The sequence below is a fragment of the Vigna radiata genome, unplaced genomic scaffold (assembly GCF_000741045.1).
Source record: "Vigna radiata var. radiata cultivar VC1973A unplaced genomic scaffold, Vradiata_ver6 scaffold_473, whole genome shotgun sequence".
NCBI lineage: Eukaryota > Viridiplantae > Streptophyta > Magnoliopsida > Fabales > Fabaceae > Vigna > Vigna radiata.
Window position 1 is genome coordinate 60,505 of NW_014543788.1, and position 22,715 is coordinate 83,219.

General features: G+C 33.6%; 1 protein-coding gene and 1 long non-coding RNA gene across 3 annotated transcripts; both read right to left on the bottom strand.

Annotated features, from left to right (window-relative positions):
- Positions 1 to 1,861: 1,861 nt before the first annotated feature.
- On the bottom strand, positions 1,862 to 3,726 carry LOC106754769 (NAC domain-containing protein 104). Its single transcript, XM_014636833.2, has 3 exons — positions 3,136 to 3,726; positions 2,598 to 2,869; positions 1,862 to 2,461 (listed from the first exon to the last, which is right to left on the bottom strand). The coding sequence occupies exons 1-3, from the start codon at positions 3,296 to 3,298 to the stop codon at positions 2,324 to 2,326; spliced, it is 573 nt and encodes a 190-aa protein (XP_014492319.1). The 5' UTR covers positions 3,299 to 3,726; the 3' UTR covers positions 1,862 to 2,323.
- Positions 3,727 to 17,844: 14,118 nt separating this feature from the next.
- Positions 17,845 to 22,483, bottom strand: LOC111241176. 2 transcript variants are annotated; one of them, XR_002666987.1, is made up of 2 exons: positions 18,280 to 22,483; positions 17,845 to 18,175 (listed from the first exon to the last, which is right to left on the bottom strand). It is a non-coding gene; the product is annotated as an uncharacterized LOC111241176 (long non-coding RNA). The 2 variants fall into 2 exon arrangements; XR_002666988.1 differs by having other exon boundaries at positions 19,375 to 22,482.
- Positions 22,484 to 22,715: the final 232 nt, after the last annotated feature.

Consider the following 22,715-nt stretch of genomic DNA (forward strand, 5'->3'; position numbering starts at 1 on the left):
CACTCAACTCACATGTGTTATGTTAATAAGCAAGCACGAGTGAGATGATTAGAAGGTTCAGTGGTTACGAGCTGATTAAGCAATGAAATAGTATTTTTATCATTTTTATAATTATAAGAAACAACGGAGACTCGTGGATGCGAAAATCGAAGGGAAGCATACTTGGATAGGACAAAAACTCCCTTCCTTATTCTTTTATCATTTATTTAAGTACCAAGTTTCAGATGTTGGATTCTACCTTAAGATTTCAAACCACATGACTTTAAACTACCATTTTAATCAAAAAGAAACAATAAAGTGTGTAATGTGATGTGATGAATAAAAAGAATGTTATTAGAGTGAATAAAAATGATGAGAGGTAATCGATTTGCTCTTGCTAGTGGAGTTAATACACGGTCAAACAGTTTCATTTTTTTTCTTAGTAATACCTTTAAGATGTCAGTTATTACATTACTTTAGTCAGTTACTCTAAAGCAAAACATAAAAGCAGTGTTATAAAAGCTTTTGTCTGTTTTATCACAGTCTTCAACTCTCATTTTCACATCCTATCAAAATCAAATGAATATACTTGTCGAGGAGAGGCAGTGTGATAGCTCTTGTTCTTTGACCAAAGCATTTCGGCTAATTTCACATTTATCTTTCATTTTCATATTTTGAGTAAAATTTCTCTGACTTCACAACCTACCCAAGTTCCCACGACAAACCAAGTTGTATTGGTTTGACTTTCACATTACATTTAATTAATAAGGCCTTTCATATGAACGGAGTTTTCTCCACACAAAATTCTCCTTTTGAAAAACGGAAGCTTTGTGGTTTCTTTATCTCTAAAAGTGTGAACTTCATTTTAAACATAGAAGAAACAAACCATAAGTATTCGCCACACATCAATTATCAAGCACGCCTTTGTCAAAAGAATCATTGCAATAAGTTGACTTCAATATTGATGTTGTTAAATTATACCATTTGTTTCACTGCTTAGCCAGACATGTAATTACTAGACATTATTATAAGTGCTATTGTATATTCTAAAAATTAACCCTTTTCATTTCTCTGGGTAGATGCTAATGAGAAAGATGCCCAATAATGCAATTCTAAATTAATTTTTTATTGTGTGATTATTCATTTTTAATCCATGATTGTGTCATTGGAAGTTTGTCATAAAACTTAGAAAGCTCTTGGTCATAATCTTGTCTGTTCTAGTGGATATGTATGAAGAGAGAAAGAACCTCATGAATGAGGTAAGCATCATGGACTGGTGTGTCACTCTTTTGTGATGACAATATATGGATATAATATAGTGCTCGTGTTGGTGCTTCAAAGCATGCGAATGCTTGCATCACACATGACTTGATGCTTCCCTAAGCAGGAACCCATATGCAACAAAAATTATACAAAGCAAAAACAGAAAAATAAAATAAAATGTCCCTCAGCATTGTGACACAAGACAACTAGCTAACAAATACCATCAAAGTAGGCAAAAGCTATAAAAGCCTAATAGGACTATTGCCCAATGTTCACTTGCAAGCATCCCTTGGAGTGCTCAATGGGCTCCACAACCCTCCACAAATTCAATCAACATGAATCTCATTCATTCTCTCAAACACTATCCTTGCACGTGAGGATCACAACTTCCAGTTCAAAGGGTTCCTTGAACACATATTAGGTTGCTATTTCACTCCCAACATGACTTATTCCATATCTAAACTAACACCATCAAGTTGAACAAAGAACACTTGCTGTTGTCATGGCATTCAATCTCACCACTCTCTATCCCAGAATAAATTTAATTCCATTTTCATTTGCTTTGTTATATCAGAATGTCTTTTTAAGTGCACAGAACTCTTATGCAACAGTAGTCAAGTGTAGATTATATGGTAAATTGCTAATACATGGAAAGTTAAAGAAACAAGAAATAAAGCTTTTGCATATCTTATCTTGATTTGGAGGATTAAAGAGTCCTACATTAATGGCTGAGAATAGATACTAGATTTGTGATTATCCACGTGTAGGAATAAGGACTAAAGAGCATGGAATTTCCAAGATTGACCTGTGCCAGTGAATGGGATATTTGAAAGCATAACGTCACACTGCATATTGTTTGGTTTGCCCATGAGTTTCACCTAGTGCCCCACTTGAAAGGCTGCTATGTGGAAATCTAGCTATAGCGACTTCACTGATTACAATGGAAGCTAAACTGCTAAAGGCTTTAACTACAACCAGTAAATATCTATAATAATAATAATGATCATGATAACAACAAAATTAGCTTAAATTAATATCCCATTTGGATATATAATGTAGCTAACTAGATCACTTGCATAATTTAATTTGGCAAACTTATTTCCTCAAGATCATCCAATGACAAGAAAACTTCATCCAAACAAGAGAGCTCTGTTCCATCACCATCATCATCATCGTTATCCCGCTCATAAACTCGACATATCACCCATTTACTGTGATCCTGAATCAAACAACCAAAGAAAAGTTAATTAATATATAAACAATCTACTATCCAAGAAAGCATGAGTAGACATATCAAATTTCATTTTTTTTGGGTAAAATTTTCATGTACTATCTGTACTGCACTACGTACTAACCGGTTTTGGTTGTGGTCTTCTTCTGGATGATCTGCTAGAAGAAGCAGAATCTAATAGACGATACTCTTGCATTATCCAATTGGTGGTGTTACCATCAGGGGCCTCTCCCACATGGAAAACATAATATTTCTTCATGCCAACTCTCTTGTTGCTTGAGCTTGTAATCACTGGTTCTTCCATTCCCATTGGCATCCAATAACCATTCCCAGTGACCCTATTTTGTGTCCTCCTGCTGTAGTAGTACCATTGCTTTCCCTCTGCCAAAGCTCTACCTGCAGCAATGCAAAACCACCCACCCACAATTGATTAATACACACCAACTTTCATTTACATATTTTTCATGTGAAATTGGCATGAAATTTTAATTTTCTCATGTATTGAGATTTTCAAATTGACCCTAAATAGCATTCACTTTGAAAAACAATTGTGTTTAAGACATTGTTGTATACTAAACATGCTCACCTCCCTCAACAGAAATTTGAACCTTTCTATTGAGACATGAAGTAATAAAGAATAAAATATATGTATATATATGTACCGTGAAGTTCCCAAGGATCATAAGGGTAGAGTTCAAGATCAGGGATGACATCTGGATGGCAAGGTAGAAGATTTGCCTTTCTTTGGAGGAAATGGACGACAAGCTCTTCATCTGTGGGATAAAAGTGAAAACCGGGTGGGAGGTTGACATTGTTATCTGCCATGCTTTCTAGAGCAAGGAAGAAAGGTGGAGTGAAAGAGCAATAATGGAAAATGAAGGTGGTGAGTAACAAGGTAAGGTGTGGTATTTATAGAATTGTAATGCAAAGAAGGGAGGGAGAGAAAGACTAAATGGACATATAAGAGACTGACGTGAAACTGAAGTTGGCGTTTATCACATACAAATACAATACAATACTGATACATCTCAAATATTTTATCAAGTGTTTGATAAAAGTTTTGAGTACTTTCAGCACTCAACATCAAGCAAGCAAGGCGGCGGATAACGGAACGTGATGTACCACTTAGCTAAAACGAGATCTCCAAAACTGTGTTGGAGAGAGGGTTGTGTGTGAGACAGAAAATGTTGCAGCTGTTGCTCTCAAAGTTTCTTATTGATTTTTTCTTTTCATTTTGGAATTTGCACAGGTTTACGAGAACTTTTAGACAGAAACATGTGAAAATTGATTTTAGGAGGATATGTTAGGCACATACATACTCTTATAAGCACTATTTTAGATTTGTATGTTGTTACTGTTTATGGATATAAAATTATGCATACTTGTATCATGAATTTGTATTTTGTGTGTTGTGGGTTATGATCACACTTCATGCTGATATCATGGATGAGCGTTATGAACGTGTCACAAGAGTATGGTTTTGGTGTTGGGAGAGTTGAATTGGGGTGACCGACCTGTTGGAGTATACCTATATATGCTTCATGATTATTAGCAATTATCATAGGATTTTAAATTAGAATTAAAATACAAGGTCTTTTTGTTTGCTTTCTACCCATATGCTTTTGCCTTGCTTTGTAATCAATGGATTAGTAGTAGGAGTAGCACAGTGGGAACTGCACATACATTCCACATGAAACAAAGCAATCAAGTGAGTGAGCTAATTTTTATTTGAAGGGTAAGGGGCCACGAGTTTAACTGATTTGCTTGGGTCATTGGGGGGGCCAAAGAAGCCCCCACATTATTTATATAATTAATCAATTATTAAATCTTGCATAAGAAAGAAACAAACATATAAAACTCTACTATGAAACAACTACTTTGCTTATAACTTTTCCAACCATAAATTACATTTTGCAGCTCTATTATTATATATTTTCTTCTGATTTAGGAGCTCAGCAATTATAATTCTTCCATTAAAGTAGACAGCATTATTCTGTTTCTGATGGCTAATCTCAAATTTTATAGTACCATTTGAGGCCAATTATAACCATATCGAGATATAAAATGTTAGGAAGTTACTATTTGCAGTACAAGGTGTTACAGTGTTTTTCTTTTATGTCATTATCTCCCTTTAAGGTGGTACCAACCTCCGTGAGACTACAACCAAACCACAGGGAATCAGCAACAAAAAACATCAAGTTTTAGTTTCAAAATCTTGGTGCCATATCATGTTAATTTTAATTCCTAAGTCTCGGTGCTAGGTTTGAAAGTTACTTGCACCAATTTTAGGTGTAATCCTTGATCCCCTCTAAAGGAATAAAGAGCATAGATGTGGAAGCACTATCATCTTGTATCTTTTGTACCTTCATATCCATGCCCCATTTCTGGCCTCTGGTGGACCAAGGCTTGAGGAACAACCGTCTATAAGCCATATTTTATCCATAAGGCCCAGTAAGCAGCATTCCCAAGTGTATATCAACTTAGCTTTTCATCCACATTCCACATGCCCATTGACTTTGCTACTTAGCCTTAGTCATCAGATTGTTTGTCGGTGCTTCTTCCATAATGAAACTGATCTTGCATGTTGAAACTATGCGTAAATATTTAATCTAAATATCAGTGAAAATTTCTTCTTCAGAGCTTACTACTTATATTTCTAGTTCTTTGAAAAAATGTTTTGTTTTTGTAGAGTATTCCAATAATGCATGCCACTTGTGCAAACAGAAATAGTATTACGAGTGAAAAAAGATTGCTGCAATTCTATTTCATGCCTTTGAAAGTGTCAGTGAATTTTGTTTATCAGAGGTTTTTTTCAGTTGTTCAAATTTACTTAGATTAGTGGTAAGGTTGAATAAAAAGTTTCAAGCGATTTAATAATATGAAACAGTGTTTAGTCAATAACAAGTGTGCATGAAAATATAGTTTTAACAGTTCTCTTAATTCCACATAAGGGTATAGCATATTTGGAAAGGCACTGGTGCATAATTGTGACATTTTGCAAAATTGTATCATTTTCCTACAGTGGAAAATAGCGTATAGAGAGTGGTTCTGTGGTGGGGTTTGTGAGAAAGAATGCAAATAGATTGCAACAAGGACAGGGCCTGGAAAGCACATAACACCCTTTGTTTCTGCTAACCTTTTCTTAGAACAAATCAATCTTTATACGAGAGAGACACAAACTCAGACATCCATCAAAATGGATAATTGCTGGAGCATTCACAGGTTACAGTGAGATTCATAATGCAAATTTCGGTACATTTCCATTTCATTGCCACATTCTGAAGTAATTAGTCACTTTTTTAGATGATCGAGACATCCAAAGAAATCCCAATTATACTAATATTTTTCTCTTTTCTTTTTACCTGTTATATAATACACGTTCAATTTGAATTAGCAAGAGTGGAAGTATGCTAAAAGAGCATTATAATGCCCCAAATGGAATGAGCACGCAAGTTTTGCTGACTAAGATGATGGTGTTACGGTAATTGAGTGGTGGGTCTGAGTTAGGCATGTTTTGCTCTCATACTATCTTATTCCTTTATCCTTTTCCTATTATTGGCCGACATCAAAGGTAGTGAGAAAAATTAAATAGAATAATTATACATGTATTCATACAAACACACATACCAATATTTTACTGTCACCAGTAGTTGTTGTTTGTTACATTGAGTAATCACTGGTGAAGTACTGCACTATCATCGGACAAGGAAACAGCAAAAGGGTCTTTTTCACCTTTCCAACAGCAAACAGTTTCAATTTCAACCTTTGAAATAAGTAGGGGGCTAATGGGGGGCTCAAAGTCTCAAAACTTTCAATTTCTTTGGTATGAACCACTCATTTGCAAAGTAACAAGTGACTCACTCAATTCTAGGATGGTAAAAGATCACTGGATGTGTCAATTTTCTGTATGAAGCACAGCCTTTGGTTCCCTACTTCCCTCCCATCATTTCACACCTTAAAAGGGTGGTATTGAAGCATACCTCTAAAGCAACAGTAATTTGACTAGTGAAGCTTTAAGTGGTTGCATTTGAACTTACAAATATTTTTTTATGTTATTAGTCAGTTTTGAAGTGTCAAGGGAAATCTGATCTGACTGAGAAAGAAGGAGGGAGTAGAGTGTAGAATAATTCACTCAAAAGTTCTTTCAAATCCAATCAACAATAGCCAGAAACAACAGCAAGTGATTGATACACAGTACAATACGTGTGTCTGATCTTTTGCTTACTTGGATCACCACAAAGTTTGGACTCTGGCTGCTACATTTGTTGACAAAGGAAGCAATGCCAAAGTAATTTAAAATAGCAGTTAGGAAATCTTTATCAATCATGAAGCCTTTGTCTGGTAGAAAAGACCCTTACAAGTACTATTAATAGAACATGCTGATACAAAGAAAAAAATATAACAAAGGCAAGATCTTAGGAAAAATAATACTAAGGGAAGGGGAGAGAAGATCGTACATGTCTCATCACCATCTTGAGATGTTAGTGTCAGTGGTGTTGGACTGAAAGCGAACCAAAGTGCTACTACACTTGTTTGATTGACACCATGATGTGTATTCATATCTCTTATACCTTCATTCATCAAATGCTGAAATTTGGGCGATGGATTTTGACCCTCTTCACATGCTTTGACTAAGAAAAACTACTCTAGCAGTGACAGCTACGCTACCATTATTACAACACAAGAACTAACAGCTCTAATAACACCGGATTAAAATTTTGAAACAAGAGGCTACTTTTGATGTTACTATGAAACTTAATAACAGTTGGATTCTTCACTTCTTCACTTCTTCACTGTATTCAAGTGTTGCTATGTAGAAAAAATAGGATAATTACAAGTGGAGCACAAAAGTCATAAACTGGCCTTAATATTCACATTCTTGAAAAAATGTACTGTATTTGTATTGCTACTTGCCTTAAAATTGTTACCATAGTGTGCATTGCTTCCTCCAAGTCTGTGGTTGTTTGGAATGTAGTCTGTACCTACCTTCCGAAGTTGAAAAAGGCTAATGAATTATTAGTCTAGTTATATACGGAACTCAATTTGACTTAAGTTGTATTCTTTTCGGAGGAATGATTTAAAGGTGAAGTTTATCTTGTTGTTTTTAAGAGATTTGGAAGTGATGGTAGAATGGATTTGAGGATAATGTTTGTGAAAGTTTGTGAAGAATTTGATTTATGTGACAAGAAAAAAAAAATTATAAATTAAAAAATAAAATTACCAAATTGTTTTTAATGTTAAAAATAATATAAAATGATATCTAGAGAAATTAAAATTATTTTAGAATTTTTTTAGTGCACAAAAAATTTTAATCAAATGTCGATTTCTGCAAAGTCGAGCTATCTCCACATGAAAACAAAGAAAATAAATGGCATTCACCATCATTACCTCCATCACAGATACAACAACTTTCCTAACCTCACACAACCAAAACTTATGTCTATGCGTATGTGTTCATCTCTATTTGTGTCTGTGTCTATCTATGTTTGTGTATGTGTTTGTCTATCTTTGTGTTTGTGTGTGCCTATGTTTGTGTCTGTCTATGTTTGTGTTCGTATCTCTGTGTTTTTGTGTTTCTGTTTGTGCGTGTATGTCTTTATGTTTGTGTTTGTGTATATATTTGTGTGTTTGTGTTTATGTGTATGCCTATGTGTTTTTTTGTGTGTGTCTTTGTGTTGGTTTATGTGTGTGTGTCTGTGTATGTGTGTGTGTGTGTGTTTATGTGTGTTTGTGTGTGTGTGAGTGTTTATGTGTGTATGTGCTTGTGTGTGTGTGTGTGTTTCTATGTCTTGAAGTTCGGGAAACGTTAGAAGGGGGGTTTAATAGTGTTTCTCAACATTCTTTTTTAGGTTGATATATAGATCATGATTTGGATGGTCCTCATGAGTTGCGTGAAACGTACTTCATAAATGTTATTTTGATCAATTCATTTATAGTTCTAGTTTTAGATCATCCTCCTAGTGTTTAGGAAGGAGTGATTCTTAACATAGGTCACACGTGTTAAAGATGTGTGTGATGAGAGATTGCTTTTCGGATAGAATGGTAGCTTATAAATTAAAGCTTAACTTACAAACGTTTTATATTGGTTCACTCAATTAAGTTATGTCCAGTTCTCCTCTAAGACAACTTAGAGAGTTTCATTAGATATTCAATGAAGTATATATAAGTATTCTCACCACTCCTGGTATCCCTAGTCAACGAATAACCATTGTTATCCTAACTAGTTGAGTTTCACCCACTCTTGGTTGTGTAGTATTCTTCACTAATCCTAGTATCCCTAGACGCTCTTGGCATCCTTCTGATACATCGTCTAGTTAAGTTTAACCCACTTTTTGTTGTCGTTGTCAACCCAATAACCCTTGTTACTGTGACCTTGAATGAGTTTCATTCACTCCTAGTTCTACAGTATTCTTCACCACTCCTGGTATCCCTAAACGCTCCTAGGTACCCTTCTGATACACCGTCTAATTGAGTTTAACCCACTCTTGGTTGTCATTGTCAACCTAGTAACCCCTATTACTGTGACCTTCACTAATTTTCACCCACTCCTAGTATCTATAGTCAACGAATAACCTTTGTTACCCTAACTAGTTAAGTTTCACCAGTCCTGGTTGTGCGGTATTCTTCACACTCCTAGTATCCCTAGTCAACAAATAACTTTTTTATCCTGAATAGTTGATTTTCACCTACTCTTGATTTCCACTAGATAATCCTAGTATCAACCCGATACACTGCCTGGTAATCCTTTAACTCAACTGAGTTAAAGAATAAGTATTTTAATTCTCTACATAATGTGTAATCAAACAGATTGCTTACAAATCTTTAGATGATTACTCTTACAAAGAGGATATATATTCAATACACATCAATCTAACAAACTCTCAAACTATTTCTCTCTATTCTCTCTTGTTACAATAGTAAGTTTATACATCAAAGAAGCTTGAGAGTAATTCATCTTTCTTTCAAGTGTTTCTCTCTATGTCTCTTTTTCTTCCTCTCTTCTTACTGTAATAAGTATGTATAGCAATGAAGCTTGAGAGTGATTCTTTTTTTGAGCTCTTCCCTTTTCCTTTTTTCTTGTGTAAGAGGATTTGACTTTAATAGCTCAAAGAAAGATCTTGATTCTTCTATGAGAATGATTTTTCTTTTTATTCCTTAATTCCCCATCATCATCATTTTCCTCTTCTTTGATCCTTTATTTATACACATTTGATAATATAGCCAATAGACGATGCTTGACCTTGAGATTTGGTGATAGTGTAGTCGTTGGATGAAGTTTGTCCTTGTGATTTGACTTTCTGTAGCTTTTATCATAGGTGGCAATCATAGGTTGATGTCTTCGTGTCAGAGCAGACTTGCTTTTCAGAGTTTTATCAAAATCATATTAGACTATTCATTTGGCAAGACTTTTGATGAATAGAACATTCCGTTAATATCTTCTTTCTAACATTCATTTCTAACTTGCTTGTAGTAGATATCTTGAATAAAGTAGAATAGATGTATACATAGTAGAATGTGCTTTTTTCTTATTTACCTTGTTGCTTTTAAACATTAAGCATTTAATGACATTCAATGCTTGTTCAGAAGAATCAAGGTTTTTATGTTTTCTACCATTTGGTGAGGATTTGAGTGTTTGAGTTTTCTAATGAAAATACTAAATGTTTCATGAAGATTTCATTGTTGAATGAAAGTGTGTTTGACATGTGGTATCGTTTAGCCTGTAGGAGACTTTTCTTATCTAGTGTTTGTTAGGTAGATACTTGTTATTTTAAAGAGTGTGTTTAGTGGAATGTCTTTTATCATGTGTTTTGAAGCAAGGTTTGTTCTTTTGGTGTGTTTACCAAACTCATCATTTTATGGTGAGAGTTTGTCTAGTTCGGGTAAACTATTTAGATTTTTCTAACAAACCCATTTAACATTGTTTTTCATCACATAGTTTGAGACTTTTTAGCATGCCTTCATCATTTGACACTTTTATCAACTGCGGCATATTGAGAAAATATTATCGTCTAGTATTGTAAGACTCTTTTCGACGCGTTTGGTGGTGTGTCTTACTTAGCAAGATTCTCATTTGATATGAGTTTTTGAATTTTGAGATGTTCTTCCAAACACATTTTTTTCAATCCTTCTATTTTTCAGCTATGCTTAGAATTAGTTTGATCATCGTTTAGTGAGGCTTGTCTAGTGTTTGTGTTTCCTATAGAGGACGTGTAAAGATATTTCTTACAAAACCCTTTGTTCTTATTAGTTTTCTTTAATCTTTATTTGTAGCTTTTCTTGTCGAAACACTCTTTGGATTTCTAGTGTTTTGTTATTTATATTTATGAATTAAATGTTTTTAGTTCTTGTGTTGTTTTACATTATTTCTTTTTGTCTGTTGTCATATCTTGAGTCTCAATTTTTCAATAAACTTATTGTGTGGACATCCTTTATTTTATACTTAGTGTTCCTATGCAACATTTAGTGTTTTTACTATTGTGAATTTGTTCTTTGTTTGGATTTTTCTGCATTGGTTGTTTTACAATCTAAAACCATACTCAAGGCTACTTCGTTTAGTGTTGTTTGTTTAAAATTCAAAAGCAAAGAGGAAGTAAACGAGCTTGCCTTATCTCAACATGTCTCTGTATGTGTGTTTGTGTGTCTGTGTATGTGTTCATGTGTTTGGGTTTGTCTTTGATTGTGTATGTGTTTGTGTTTGTGTCTTTCTGTCTATCTTTGTTTTGTGTGTGTCTATGTCTATGTATGTTTGTTCTTGTGTGTGTTTATATTTGTGCCTCTCTTTGTCTATGGATTTGTGTTTGGTGTGCCTGTGTTTGTGTCTTTGTGTATGTCTGTGTCTGTATTTGTGTTTGTGTCTATGTGTGTTTGTGTTCGTGTCTATGTTTGTGTTTGTGTGTGTCTCTGTGTGTGTATATGTGTTTGTGTGTGTCTGTGTGTGTGTATGTCTATGCTTGTGTGTCTATGTTTGTGTGTTTGTGTTATGTGTCAGTGTCTATGTTTGTGTGTTTGTGTTTGTGTCTTTTTGTTTGTCTTTATGTCTGTGTGTGTCTATATGTTTGTCTATGTCTATGTTTTTGTGTCTCTATGTGTGTGTGCCTTTGTGTATGTGTGTGCCTATGTGTACGTTTCTGTTTATGTATGTGTTTGTGTTTGTGTGTCTATATCAATGTGTGTGTGTGTATGTGTGTATGTATTTGTGTGTGTTTATGTTTGCATGTGTGTGTTTATGTTTGCGTGTGTGAGTTTATGTGTGTCTGCGTGGTGTATGTGTTTGTATGTGTGTGTATGATTTTTTGTGTCTATGTGTGTCTATGTATGTGTGAGTATTTCTATGTATGTGTGTGTTTGTGTGAGTGTCTTTTTCTGTGTCTGTGTGCTTATGGTTGTGTGTATCTCTAAGTGTGTATTTGTGTCTGTGTGTGTGTATTTGTGTGTATTTATCTATGTGTGTAAGTCTCTTTGTGTATGTTTATGTATGTCTTTGTACGTGTCATAGTACAGTGCACTATCTTATGATATATTTCATCTATAAATCTATTTTATAGAAAAAAAAATTATTTTCTGAATAAAATTTTGTCTGTAATTATTTAAAACATATATTAAACTCATTTCTAAATGTTTATTAAAATTAATGCATATTTTAGTTTTGGATAGATTTTATTTAGTTATTAAAAATTGTTTGTTTGACAAGTACATTTAAAAAATTTTAAGATAGGTTACATTAAATAAAAACAAGTGGTTTACATTTAATTAAATTATTATTTATTTAATCCAATTGATTTCAACCTAAGTTTTGGCATATATTTAAGGACTTACTACCAAATTTGTTTTATAAAGTAGTAATTAAATTTTCAAAATAAAAGCATTTAAATACATCGTATTCGTATTTTATGATTTATATACTAAAAACTTATATTTAGAATTAAAAAGATTTCATATGTTTCTTATGATTTTTTTTTTTAAATCACCTCCCATATATACATATCAAATTTGTTAATTATCAATATGATAATTTATAATTATTAATAGTTGTGTTCTAATGTGTTAAGTCGTTCATAAATTATTGGATTTTATTTTTATGTTTTATATTTTTTTTACCTTTATTCATAATATATTTTAACTTTTTTTTATTGGGATCCTAATTGTCGTTCGTTAGATAGGTGATATTTGAGTGGTTTTGAAATTTATAACGTAGAAGAAAATCTATCTATAAAAGACTCTTTAACGCTCAAGTCAGTAAAAGAGTTGAGATCTTGTAAGTAAGGAAGAATGAGTATGAGGATGAGTGTGTATTCCTTAAGAAATACCAAATTATTTATAGGGTTCTTGGACCTTAGGCCTATGCTATAAAATAGGTAATGTGATATCAAATAATATAAGTAAAATAAATACTTACTTCAAATAAATAATAATAGTAATAATAATGTGATATATTGCGGTAAATAAAATTAATAATATCGTAGTATAATCAAACTAGCAAGATTTGTCAAGATTATCATTAATATGTGAATATTTACTTTAATAGACATATTTTAGATTGTTTCAAGACAACGAGATTTATTGGGTCTTGTTGGACTATATTCTTGTTGGGATAAACTTAAATTTTAAAGTTTTATTCATAATTTTGTTTAAATCTTATTTTATTAGTTTTGGATCCAATAATATTTAGTTTGAATTGATAGAGATAAAATAGGGATAGGTAGTTATGATTTTCTGTTTATCTAGGTAGAATATTATTTTATCATAGATTAAGCAGATTTTAATTTTAAGACAGTTGATATTTATTTTCATATTTTATTTTTATTTCTGTAATATTGTAAGTATCACGGCTATTTAAAGTCTTTCAATTATCAATGAATAGCAGAATCAATTTTAGAAAAATATCCGAGTGTGTATCGTGAGATTTTCCCATCAGTGGTATCAGAGTTTTATGCTTTGAGTACCGAAAAAGAGAAAAAGAGAGAGAGAGGAGAGAGTCAAACGTCGTGAGAGAAAAAATGAGTGCTTGATTTTTTTTGTGAGATAGATGGCAAAGGTACTCAATGGGATGAGTATGCCACAATTGTCGGAAAATAACAATTGCGACAATTGGTCTTTGCAGATGAAGGTTCTTCTTGGATCCCAAGATGTATGGGACATAGTGGAGGACGGGTACAGTGAACCCGCGGATGATGAGCATTAGACAGTGAACCAGATTGCTGCATTGAAAAAGACACGAGTGAAAGATAGATCGGCTTTGTACTTTCTGTATAATGTAGTGGATGAATTTAGATTTGAGAAAATAGCTAATGTAAAGTCAGCAAAAGAAGCATGGGAAATTCGTAAGGTCGCATACAAAGGAGATACTCGCGTGAAGCAGGTTTGAGTACAAGCTCTCAAAAGAGAGTTTGAACATATGGAGATGAATGAAGATGAGGGAGTTGCCGAGTTTATAGCTCGAGTACAGAAGATGGCCAACCAACTCGGAATGAACAAAGAAGAGGTTCCTCCTAACCGGGTTGCGAAAAAGATCTTGAGAAATCTGACGGATGATTTTGAAAGTATCATGGTCACTATTGAAGAGACAAAGGATTTGTCAACTCTCCTGTGGAGGAGTTAGATGGGTCATTAAAAGCCCACAAATTGAGGAAAAAAAGAAAAAGAGGGAACCCGACGATCAAGCACTACAAGTACAGTTTGACTCGAATAAATCTCGAATTACTCAAAGCCGAGGTCCTGGCGGAAGAAGGCGAGGAGGCCGAGGACGAGGTGGACGTGGCCGAGGTAATTTTAAGAATGATAATGAGGAACAAACCAGTCAGCAAAATTGATGTGACTGAGGACAAGGAAAAGGTCGAGGAGACCGGTCAAGAGTTGAGTGTTTTAAGTATGGCAAGTATGGCCACTATGCAAATGATTGTAGATCAAACAAGTGTTACAACTGTGGCAAGGTTGGTCATATTGCAAAGTATTGCAAGACCGAGACAAAGGGGGACACAAATCTCGTTACTGAAGATGCGGAAGAAGAGTATGGAATTTTGTTGATGGCAAAGAGCTTTGATGCATGAACATGGATAACCCGATCCCAACAATGAATGAATTGATCTTGGCAAAGGATGCAACAATTGTGGAGAAGGAAAACCTAGAGAATGAACTCAAACAAAAAGATGGAGAGATTCAGCGAATAGGGAGGCTTCTAGATGAAGTTAATGAAATTATGAATAAATAGAGGGTTGAGCTTGAGGAACTGAAGAAGTCGACTCTTGAAAAAGAAGAGAAAGTATCTAGTGTTCTTGAACCAGATGAAGAGGAAGATGAAGATGTTGAGAAGAACCCGATGAAGATGTCAACCAAGATTGTTGAGAAATCGCCTAACGTTAGAAACGAGTTGGTCAAGGTTATTGAGAAATCGGGCATAACAAAGTCAGTCAAAGCATTAAAGAGGTCAACCAAGGTAAAAGACAAGAGGGCCCTAAGGAAGAAGAAGAACTCAAATTTAATTGAAAGAAGCAAACCCGGTGTAGAATGATGCACATGGAAAGCCGAAAGAAGGAAGGAAGATTTAAGTTTATGGGGGAGTTTGTTGGGATAAACTTAAATTTTAGGGTTTTATTAATAATTTTGTTTAAATCTTATTTTATTAGTTTTGGGTCTAGTAATATTTAGTTTGATTTGATAGAGATAAAATGAGGATAGGTAGTTATGATTTTCTGTTTATCTAGGTAGAATATTATTTTATGATAGATTAAGTAGATTTTATTTTTAAGACAATTGATATTTTATTTTCAAATTTTATTTTTATTTCCGTAATATTGTAAGTATCACAACTATTTAAAGCCCTTCAAATATCAATTAATAGCAGACTCAATTTTAGAAAAAATGTCTAAGGGTGTATCGTGAGATTTTTCCCATCAATTCTTTAGTACATATATTGATTAGCTTATAAGGATGCTCATTGTGGCTATGATTGATCTCTTGGTTGGATCATGGCTGACTTGTAGAGTTTTTAGGTGGATTGACTGTTTGACTGGGTTGTACGAGTGCGGTTGACTTAGGGTAGTTTGTGCTTTGTGCTGCCGGCTTAGTCAAGCTTAATGTTACTGGCTTGGGTAAGCTTTGTTAGGTGTTACTGAGTTGGGCAGGCTTTAAGTTATGTTGTTAGATTGGGTAGACTCTACTACTCATTTGGTTGAGTTGATGATGATTCTGTTGGTGTCTGTGAAGCATTGATGAGGGGTTTTCTGAATGTCACAATGATTGCCCTGCAATGTGAAACTTTGTTTCACATTAAATGGTTATTATTGAGGTTGACGCAGATGCATCTCAACAGTTGAACTCAAAGAACAAAACATTTAAGAGTTACGCATGGGAACGATTCTCATTTCATTTCGAGCACTCTTTGCGTTTATCCTAAGCTTGTGAGTCTTATCTCTTTTTTTTTTTTTTCGAGTCTGTCACGGTCATAGGTATATGTCTTCTTCTTCTTCTCTTTATATTGGCTATGGTCGTCGTCACTCCTTACTGGCTAGGGAAATTACTCCCATGAGTGAAGTTCTTCTTCTTTTGAAGAAAGGGTTTCCTCACCTAACCCTCTCGCTGCCGCTCCTCCTTTAACGGTGTCCTCGAGGGTCATCCTTGGAGCTCCCTGAAAGAAGAGGGAGAAGAAAAAGAAGTAAGTGGTGTGAGGTAAGAAGGTCATGTCTCCTCTAGTGTAGGTTAAGCCACTTGCTCTAATGCCAAATTAATTGTTTTCCTCCTATTAGGGACCCTAAGTATACCTAGATCCAGGACGAGGTGGTCATTTATGCCTCCAAGCTCTTTACAAAGGTGAGGGTAGTTGAGTTGATGGTTACTTTCAGCTTTTATCCTTACTAATGCATCACCCTTCCTTATTCCTCTAACAACAGAGTTTTCATCCATCCTGATGAGAAGAAAGACAACTTCATTTTCGTGTATTAGTATTTTAAGGATTTTAGTATTTTTTTTTTCCTCTATCCACCTTTAATAGTGATATGTTGTTCCTTCTTTTACCTAATCCATAACCAACTTCATCCCAATAGTTAATAAAAGATTAAATTAGATAATTAATCAAGCATGATTAACAAAATTAAACAATGTTAATTTATTAACAAAAGCATTTCTAATTTACCATTTAAGCCATGAAGGAAAACTAACAATTTTCATCATTTTGGATGGAGTCAAATAATATAACATATCAAGCCCAATGTTAGTTAGGGTGGACTAACTCGGTCCATGATAAACCCTAATTTTAAACTCTCACATTCATCTTGAGATGAGAGAGACATGCAACAACAAAGGTAAAAGTAGGGTGGCAACTTGAGGAATAAAAAGGAATACAAATTTTTCATAAAAGAGAAAACATATTAACAATATATAGTGGTCCATTTTAACTTGGTGATATTATTTGTGCGCCTTGAAAGATGATAAAGAAATCCCTTCACCTTTTAAGCATATGCATGGGAGCTTTGGGATTGAGAAATGGGAATAAATTGGAAGAAATGTTCAAAGTTTCCGAGTGGGGCCCAAATGTCAATTTTAATTATTCTTATTTCTATGACTTGGTAAACCATTTGTATCCAAAAAGTTGTACATTCTTGCCAGCTATTACTCATTCTCATTGAAGCAATTCAAAAGGCTATGTATTTTGAATTTCATAATTATAATTATGCCTTTGACATTAGTAGTAAATTGGAACATATAAGATCATTTCAATCATTATTCTTCTGCCATCATACAAATATCGACTTGATCATGCAATTACAACCAATAATTTGTCTCTTTCTAGAGTGCTCTTGTTAATATAAATATCAAATTCACATTGATTTAGCTGCTTAGCAGTGGATGAGCTTGAAACTTACTACAAAAATGAAAGGGATAAACAGTTCATTGAAGGAAAATAAAGTTAATAATACCAACTTTGTTTTGGTCAGCATTTACTTGAATATCAACTTCACGAAATGTGTGCATGGCTCACAATCAAGCTCCACATATGTCACTCTCCAATGCTAATAATTGAAGAGTTACAAAAATACTTAGAGATCTTATACATTTATAAAAAATTATGATTACAAATTTTATCTTATTAATATTGAATTAAACTTAAAATTTACTCTCTTTTTTAAGATGTTATTAAAATTATTCAAAATTTATCTCTCAACAACGGAATTTTTTATTCATTGATCAATCACAACACATGTTATAAAATCACTATTAAACCATTTAATAATATTTAGTCTCATACTTAAAATAAATATATATATTGATATTAAGAATATATATTAAAAGAACACTAGTCAACTGAAAATAAAATAAATTTATATTAATCTAATATTTATGGATGTTGTAAGTCACATAATAAAGTAATCTTTCAATGTCACCAAAAATTGTCTTGATTTTTCTTTTATTCTTCAAAATATATTAGGTCACTATAGTTCTTTTTTCGTTGGACTACTATAATTATATGGATAAGGAGAGGTTTACAAGATTTACACGTATAATCTATCACAATTATAAGGTGTTACTCATTTTTTTCCTCTCTACACTTTTAAACATGTTTAATTAAGGTATCGTAGAAAACGAAGGTTGTCTCCAATGACACTTGGATCTTGAGGGTCTTTGGTTTTTGAGCTTCAACAGGGTCAGGTCTCTCTCTTCAGGAACATTAGGTCCTTCCTCCAAGAATACCACTTGCCTTGTAGTTGCCTAGTTTGGGTACAAATGAACATACTACACTTAATTAACAATACTACTTTATTGATATGCAAAACACAAGTATAAATAATTCATTGAGTGTTTTTGCGGTGTACTTTATTCCATGTGTTCATCTCAGAGTTCCCCAGTAGCAAGCCGTTTGAATTTGGCAAATGCAGAACCAAATTCTGAGGATATTTTTTGTAGAGGAAAAAGATTATATGGTTTTAGTCTGATCAATGTATAACCTTTTTATCTTGTCATGGAGAGAACTGAAAGTTATGACAAGAACTGTGGTATAACACCTTTTGTCATAAGAGTGCTTTAAGAAAATAAAATAGAAAGTATTGAGAAAGGGTTATAGTAGAGAGTTGATATAAGGGATTGATTAAATTTGTGTAAGTATTTTATCATCATTCTGTACATTTTTTTAGTTTATTTAATAGAGGTTTGATCAAGTTATTTCTTCAATTACTTTCCCAAAACAAAGTTATTTCTTCAGTCGCGAGTTAGATATAAATCATGAATTCTAATCAATATATAAGCTGCCCTCAGCTTCAATACGACAGAATCATATAAAAAATATAAATTGTTTTTCAGAAGGTCTTCACCAACTACTTTTATTCAAACTATTTCTCATATGTGTTTTACTGGTATCCTAGAATGTGCCACATGATCAAGGATGTGTTTGTAATCTTTTTCTTAAAAATGAGTTATATTAATTTTAACTTTTTCTCTTGATATCTGTACTTGTAATGAGATAATATACATTAATTCCTTTTTTATCTCACCATTCTAATGACTTACACTTTTTGTTTTTCATGGATTTTTATTTAAGTACAAGTTGACACTTTTCAATTAAAATGATGTCTGAAGCCAATCTGTAAGTTATTTTCATTGATATCCTTATTTGGATTTAAAAAATGATTCTTACTTCCAAGGTGCATGGTTCCAAACGCAGTATTAATAGGCTCTTTCGACCAAAACTTCAGAGTAACTATAATCCTATTTCAGATAGCAGTGTTCTAATCTTTTTCAACAACCAATACCAACATCACAAGCATGGCAATGCATGCATCTGGCATCCTTTTGGTTGTTCTTTATTCTCTGTTGAGGTTTGCATTGTCGGATATCAATTTTGTAAAATATGATTTTCGGCAACCAGGCTTGAAAATGGATGGAGCTTATGTGAGGCCGAATGGCATACTTACCTTGACAAATGATTCTGCAAAAATCTTTGGCCATGCATTCTATCCATCTCCTTTGCCATTCAAATCTAGCAAAAACAAATCCATTGTTGCAACCTTTAGCACTACCTTTGTGTTTTCCATAGTTCCTAAGTACCCAGATCTTGGAGGACACGGTTTTGCATTCGTCCTAATATCTACCAACGAACCAAAAGGGTGCCTCACAAATCAATATTTAGGCCTCCCAAATGAGACAAGTAATAAGGAACTTTCAACCCCGTTCCTAGCTGTAGAGTTTGATGGGGTACAGAACCTTGAACTTGAAGACATCGATGATAATCACGTGGGGATAGATATATCCAGCCTCATCTCTAACACATCTAAGTCAGTAGCATACTATTTAGAAAGAAATGGCCAAGAAGATCACAGCAAGAACATTTCCTTCAGCTTGAAGAGTGGAAAACCCATTCAAGCATGGGTTGATTACAATGAAGGGGAGATGATGATGCATGTCACAGTTTCTCCTTTTGGCATGCCAAAGCCATATTTTCCTTTGATATCATTTCGCATAGACCTATCCTTGGTGTTTGATGATTACATGTATGCAGGTTTTTCTGCTTCCAACGGTCTGCTGGTAGCTGAGTATAATATACATGGTTGGAGCTTCAAAATAGGAGCAGCAGCACAAGAGCTAGAAAAATCAGCTGTGCCACTTATTCGGTCAAATACTTCTATTAAGGTGGTGCACAAAAAACACTTTGCAGCAGGTATTACTCTAGCAAGTGCATCTCTTTTTATATTGACAATTATAGGAGCTCTAGCCCTGCACAGATTAAGAAATAGAGAGGAGGTTTTAGAGGATTGGGAACTCGAATTTGCCACCCATAAATTTAAATATTCTGAGCTCCATTCAGCTACAGGAAAGTTTGGGGACAGAAACCTTATTGGGTATGGAGGTTTTGGTAAAGTCTACAGAGGTTTAATCCCTAGCACAGGACTAGAAGTAGCCGTAAAGCGGGTTGCTCCTGATTCAAGGCAGGGGATCAGAGAATTTGTAGCGGAAATAACAAGCATGACACAGCTTAAGCATAGAAATTTGGTGCAATTACATGGGTGGTGCAGGAAGCAGGATGAACTCCTCATTGTGTATGATTATCTACCAAATGGAAGCCTAGACAAGCTTCTGTTTGAAAATGATCATCAAAAGAAGAAATTACTAACTTGGGATCAAAGATACAAGATCATAACTGGAGTTGCCCAAGGGCTGCTGTATCTCCATGAAGAAAGTGAGGTGCAGGTTGTTCACAGAGATGTAAAGCCAAGCAATGTCCTGATAGATGCAGATCTCCAACCAAAGCTTGGAGATTTTGGTCTTGCAAGGACTTACGAGCATGGAATCAATCCACAGACAACAAGCATTGTGGGAACACTAGGCTACATGGCCCCTGAGCTCACCAAGACTGGGAAAGCAAGAACAAGCACAGATGTATATGGGTATGGAGTACTCATTTTGGAAGTAGCATGTGGAAGGAGGCCAATAGAGCCCCAAAAGAATCCCGAGGAACTGGTATTGGTAGATTGGGTTAGAGATCTACATCACCAAGGACAGATCTGCAGAGCTATTGACCCCAGTTTATATGAGTATGACAAAGATGAAGCTCAGCTTGTGCTTAGTCTTGGATTGCTTTGCTCTCATCCCAATCCTCATTACAGACCTAATATGAGAATGATTGTCCAGTTCCTTATGGGAGAAATTATCCTTTCTCCACTTCCTCCTGACATTCACAGTGAAGGTCCAAGAGAAATAGCAAAATGTCCCTGCAACTTTCCATATAATTCTCAACCTTCAAGTTCTATGGTGTCTTCGTCAAACTATTGTAGTCTTACATGCTTTGATGAGGTGGTCTACCCTGCCGAACTCACTGGTAACACTTCATAGCTATGGCTGTATGTAACATATAATAAAGAACCACATTGTTTTAGGTAATGATGAAAGTAAAGCAATCTCAACTCCATGATGCTATTGCCCTTAATGTTTTTCCATAAATATACCGAAGTACTCTTCTATATACCAAGTTTTATTCATTTTTTTATGGGAGAATAGGCATATTGCCACTCCAAGTAGGGTGTTTATAACAAGCACAAATGCCGAAAAATAATAAGAATCAGTTCAGAAAGTCGATAACCAATTAAAAAAAATTAAATTGATTTGAATCTCTTTTTGTATAACTCAATGGTTTGGATCAGTTTTCACTTTATAATTTCATATCTAATTCAAACTAAATTGAAATCAATTATTTAAATATTATTATATTATCTATTATTTCACTCATAGGTGTGTCTATAAAAAGAAAACTAAAAGTGTCTAATTTATTTCATACCCCCAACATTGTCATTTTGGGAAAAAGCTGTTCTTGTATATGCTATCCTTTTTCATTTCATACACGAGTTGATTTTGTAACCCAACGAAGAAACTGTCCTTGTATATGCTATCTTTCTTTATTTCAATTCAGTTATGATTTGTTAAATTCTCTAAAGAATGATAAAATACATAATGTAAACTTAAAAATATCACATGTAACTTAAAAATATAAAAGTAAAAAGTGGTAGATCAAGAAAGCTACTAATTTTATTTTGTGTAAACAAATTAGCATAGGAATAACCTTGACTTCCTGAAAAATTATGTTTTCTATATAATAATAAGTGACAGAAATAGCTAATGTGTGCACATTACATTATTAGCTTTGAGAGAGTAAAGTAATAGAAAATATATTATTGGAAGAAAATAATACAAAGAGATTAACTATAATGTTTCCATTTTAAATTTTATACAATATTGGGGATTTTTAAGTTTGAGAGATATATTATAAGGATTATCTATTATTTATGTCACAATGAACACAGCATAACCTCCTCTATTCTTTGTTTTTCATTTGTAAGTGCTTAAATACCTCTTGTGCCTTTATATTTTATTTAGTTCCTTTGCAAATAAAAGAATAGCTAATTTATGTAAACAAGTTGTTTGACACTATACAATGTTAAAGATAACAAATATTTAAGTATAGTGTAGCTAGAAATAAATTTGTTCATCATGGTATAACATTAGACATAGACTTCTATGTCCAAAGGATAAGACAAGTATATGTATTGATAATAATAATAATAATAATAATAATAATAATAATAATAATAATAATAAAATAAAAAAATAAAAAAAACTACCCAACAAATCCCCTAAAACAAGTGGTGTGAAAAAACTACTTTTCTTGATTTCAGAAAGAAACATTACATTGTTATTTGTAGGAAAAACGAACTCCTAATAATATATATATATATATATATATATATATATATATATATATATA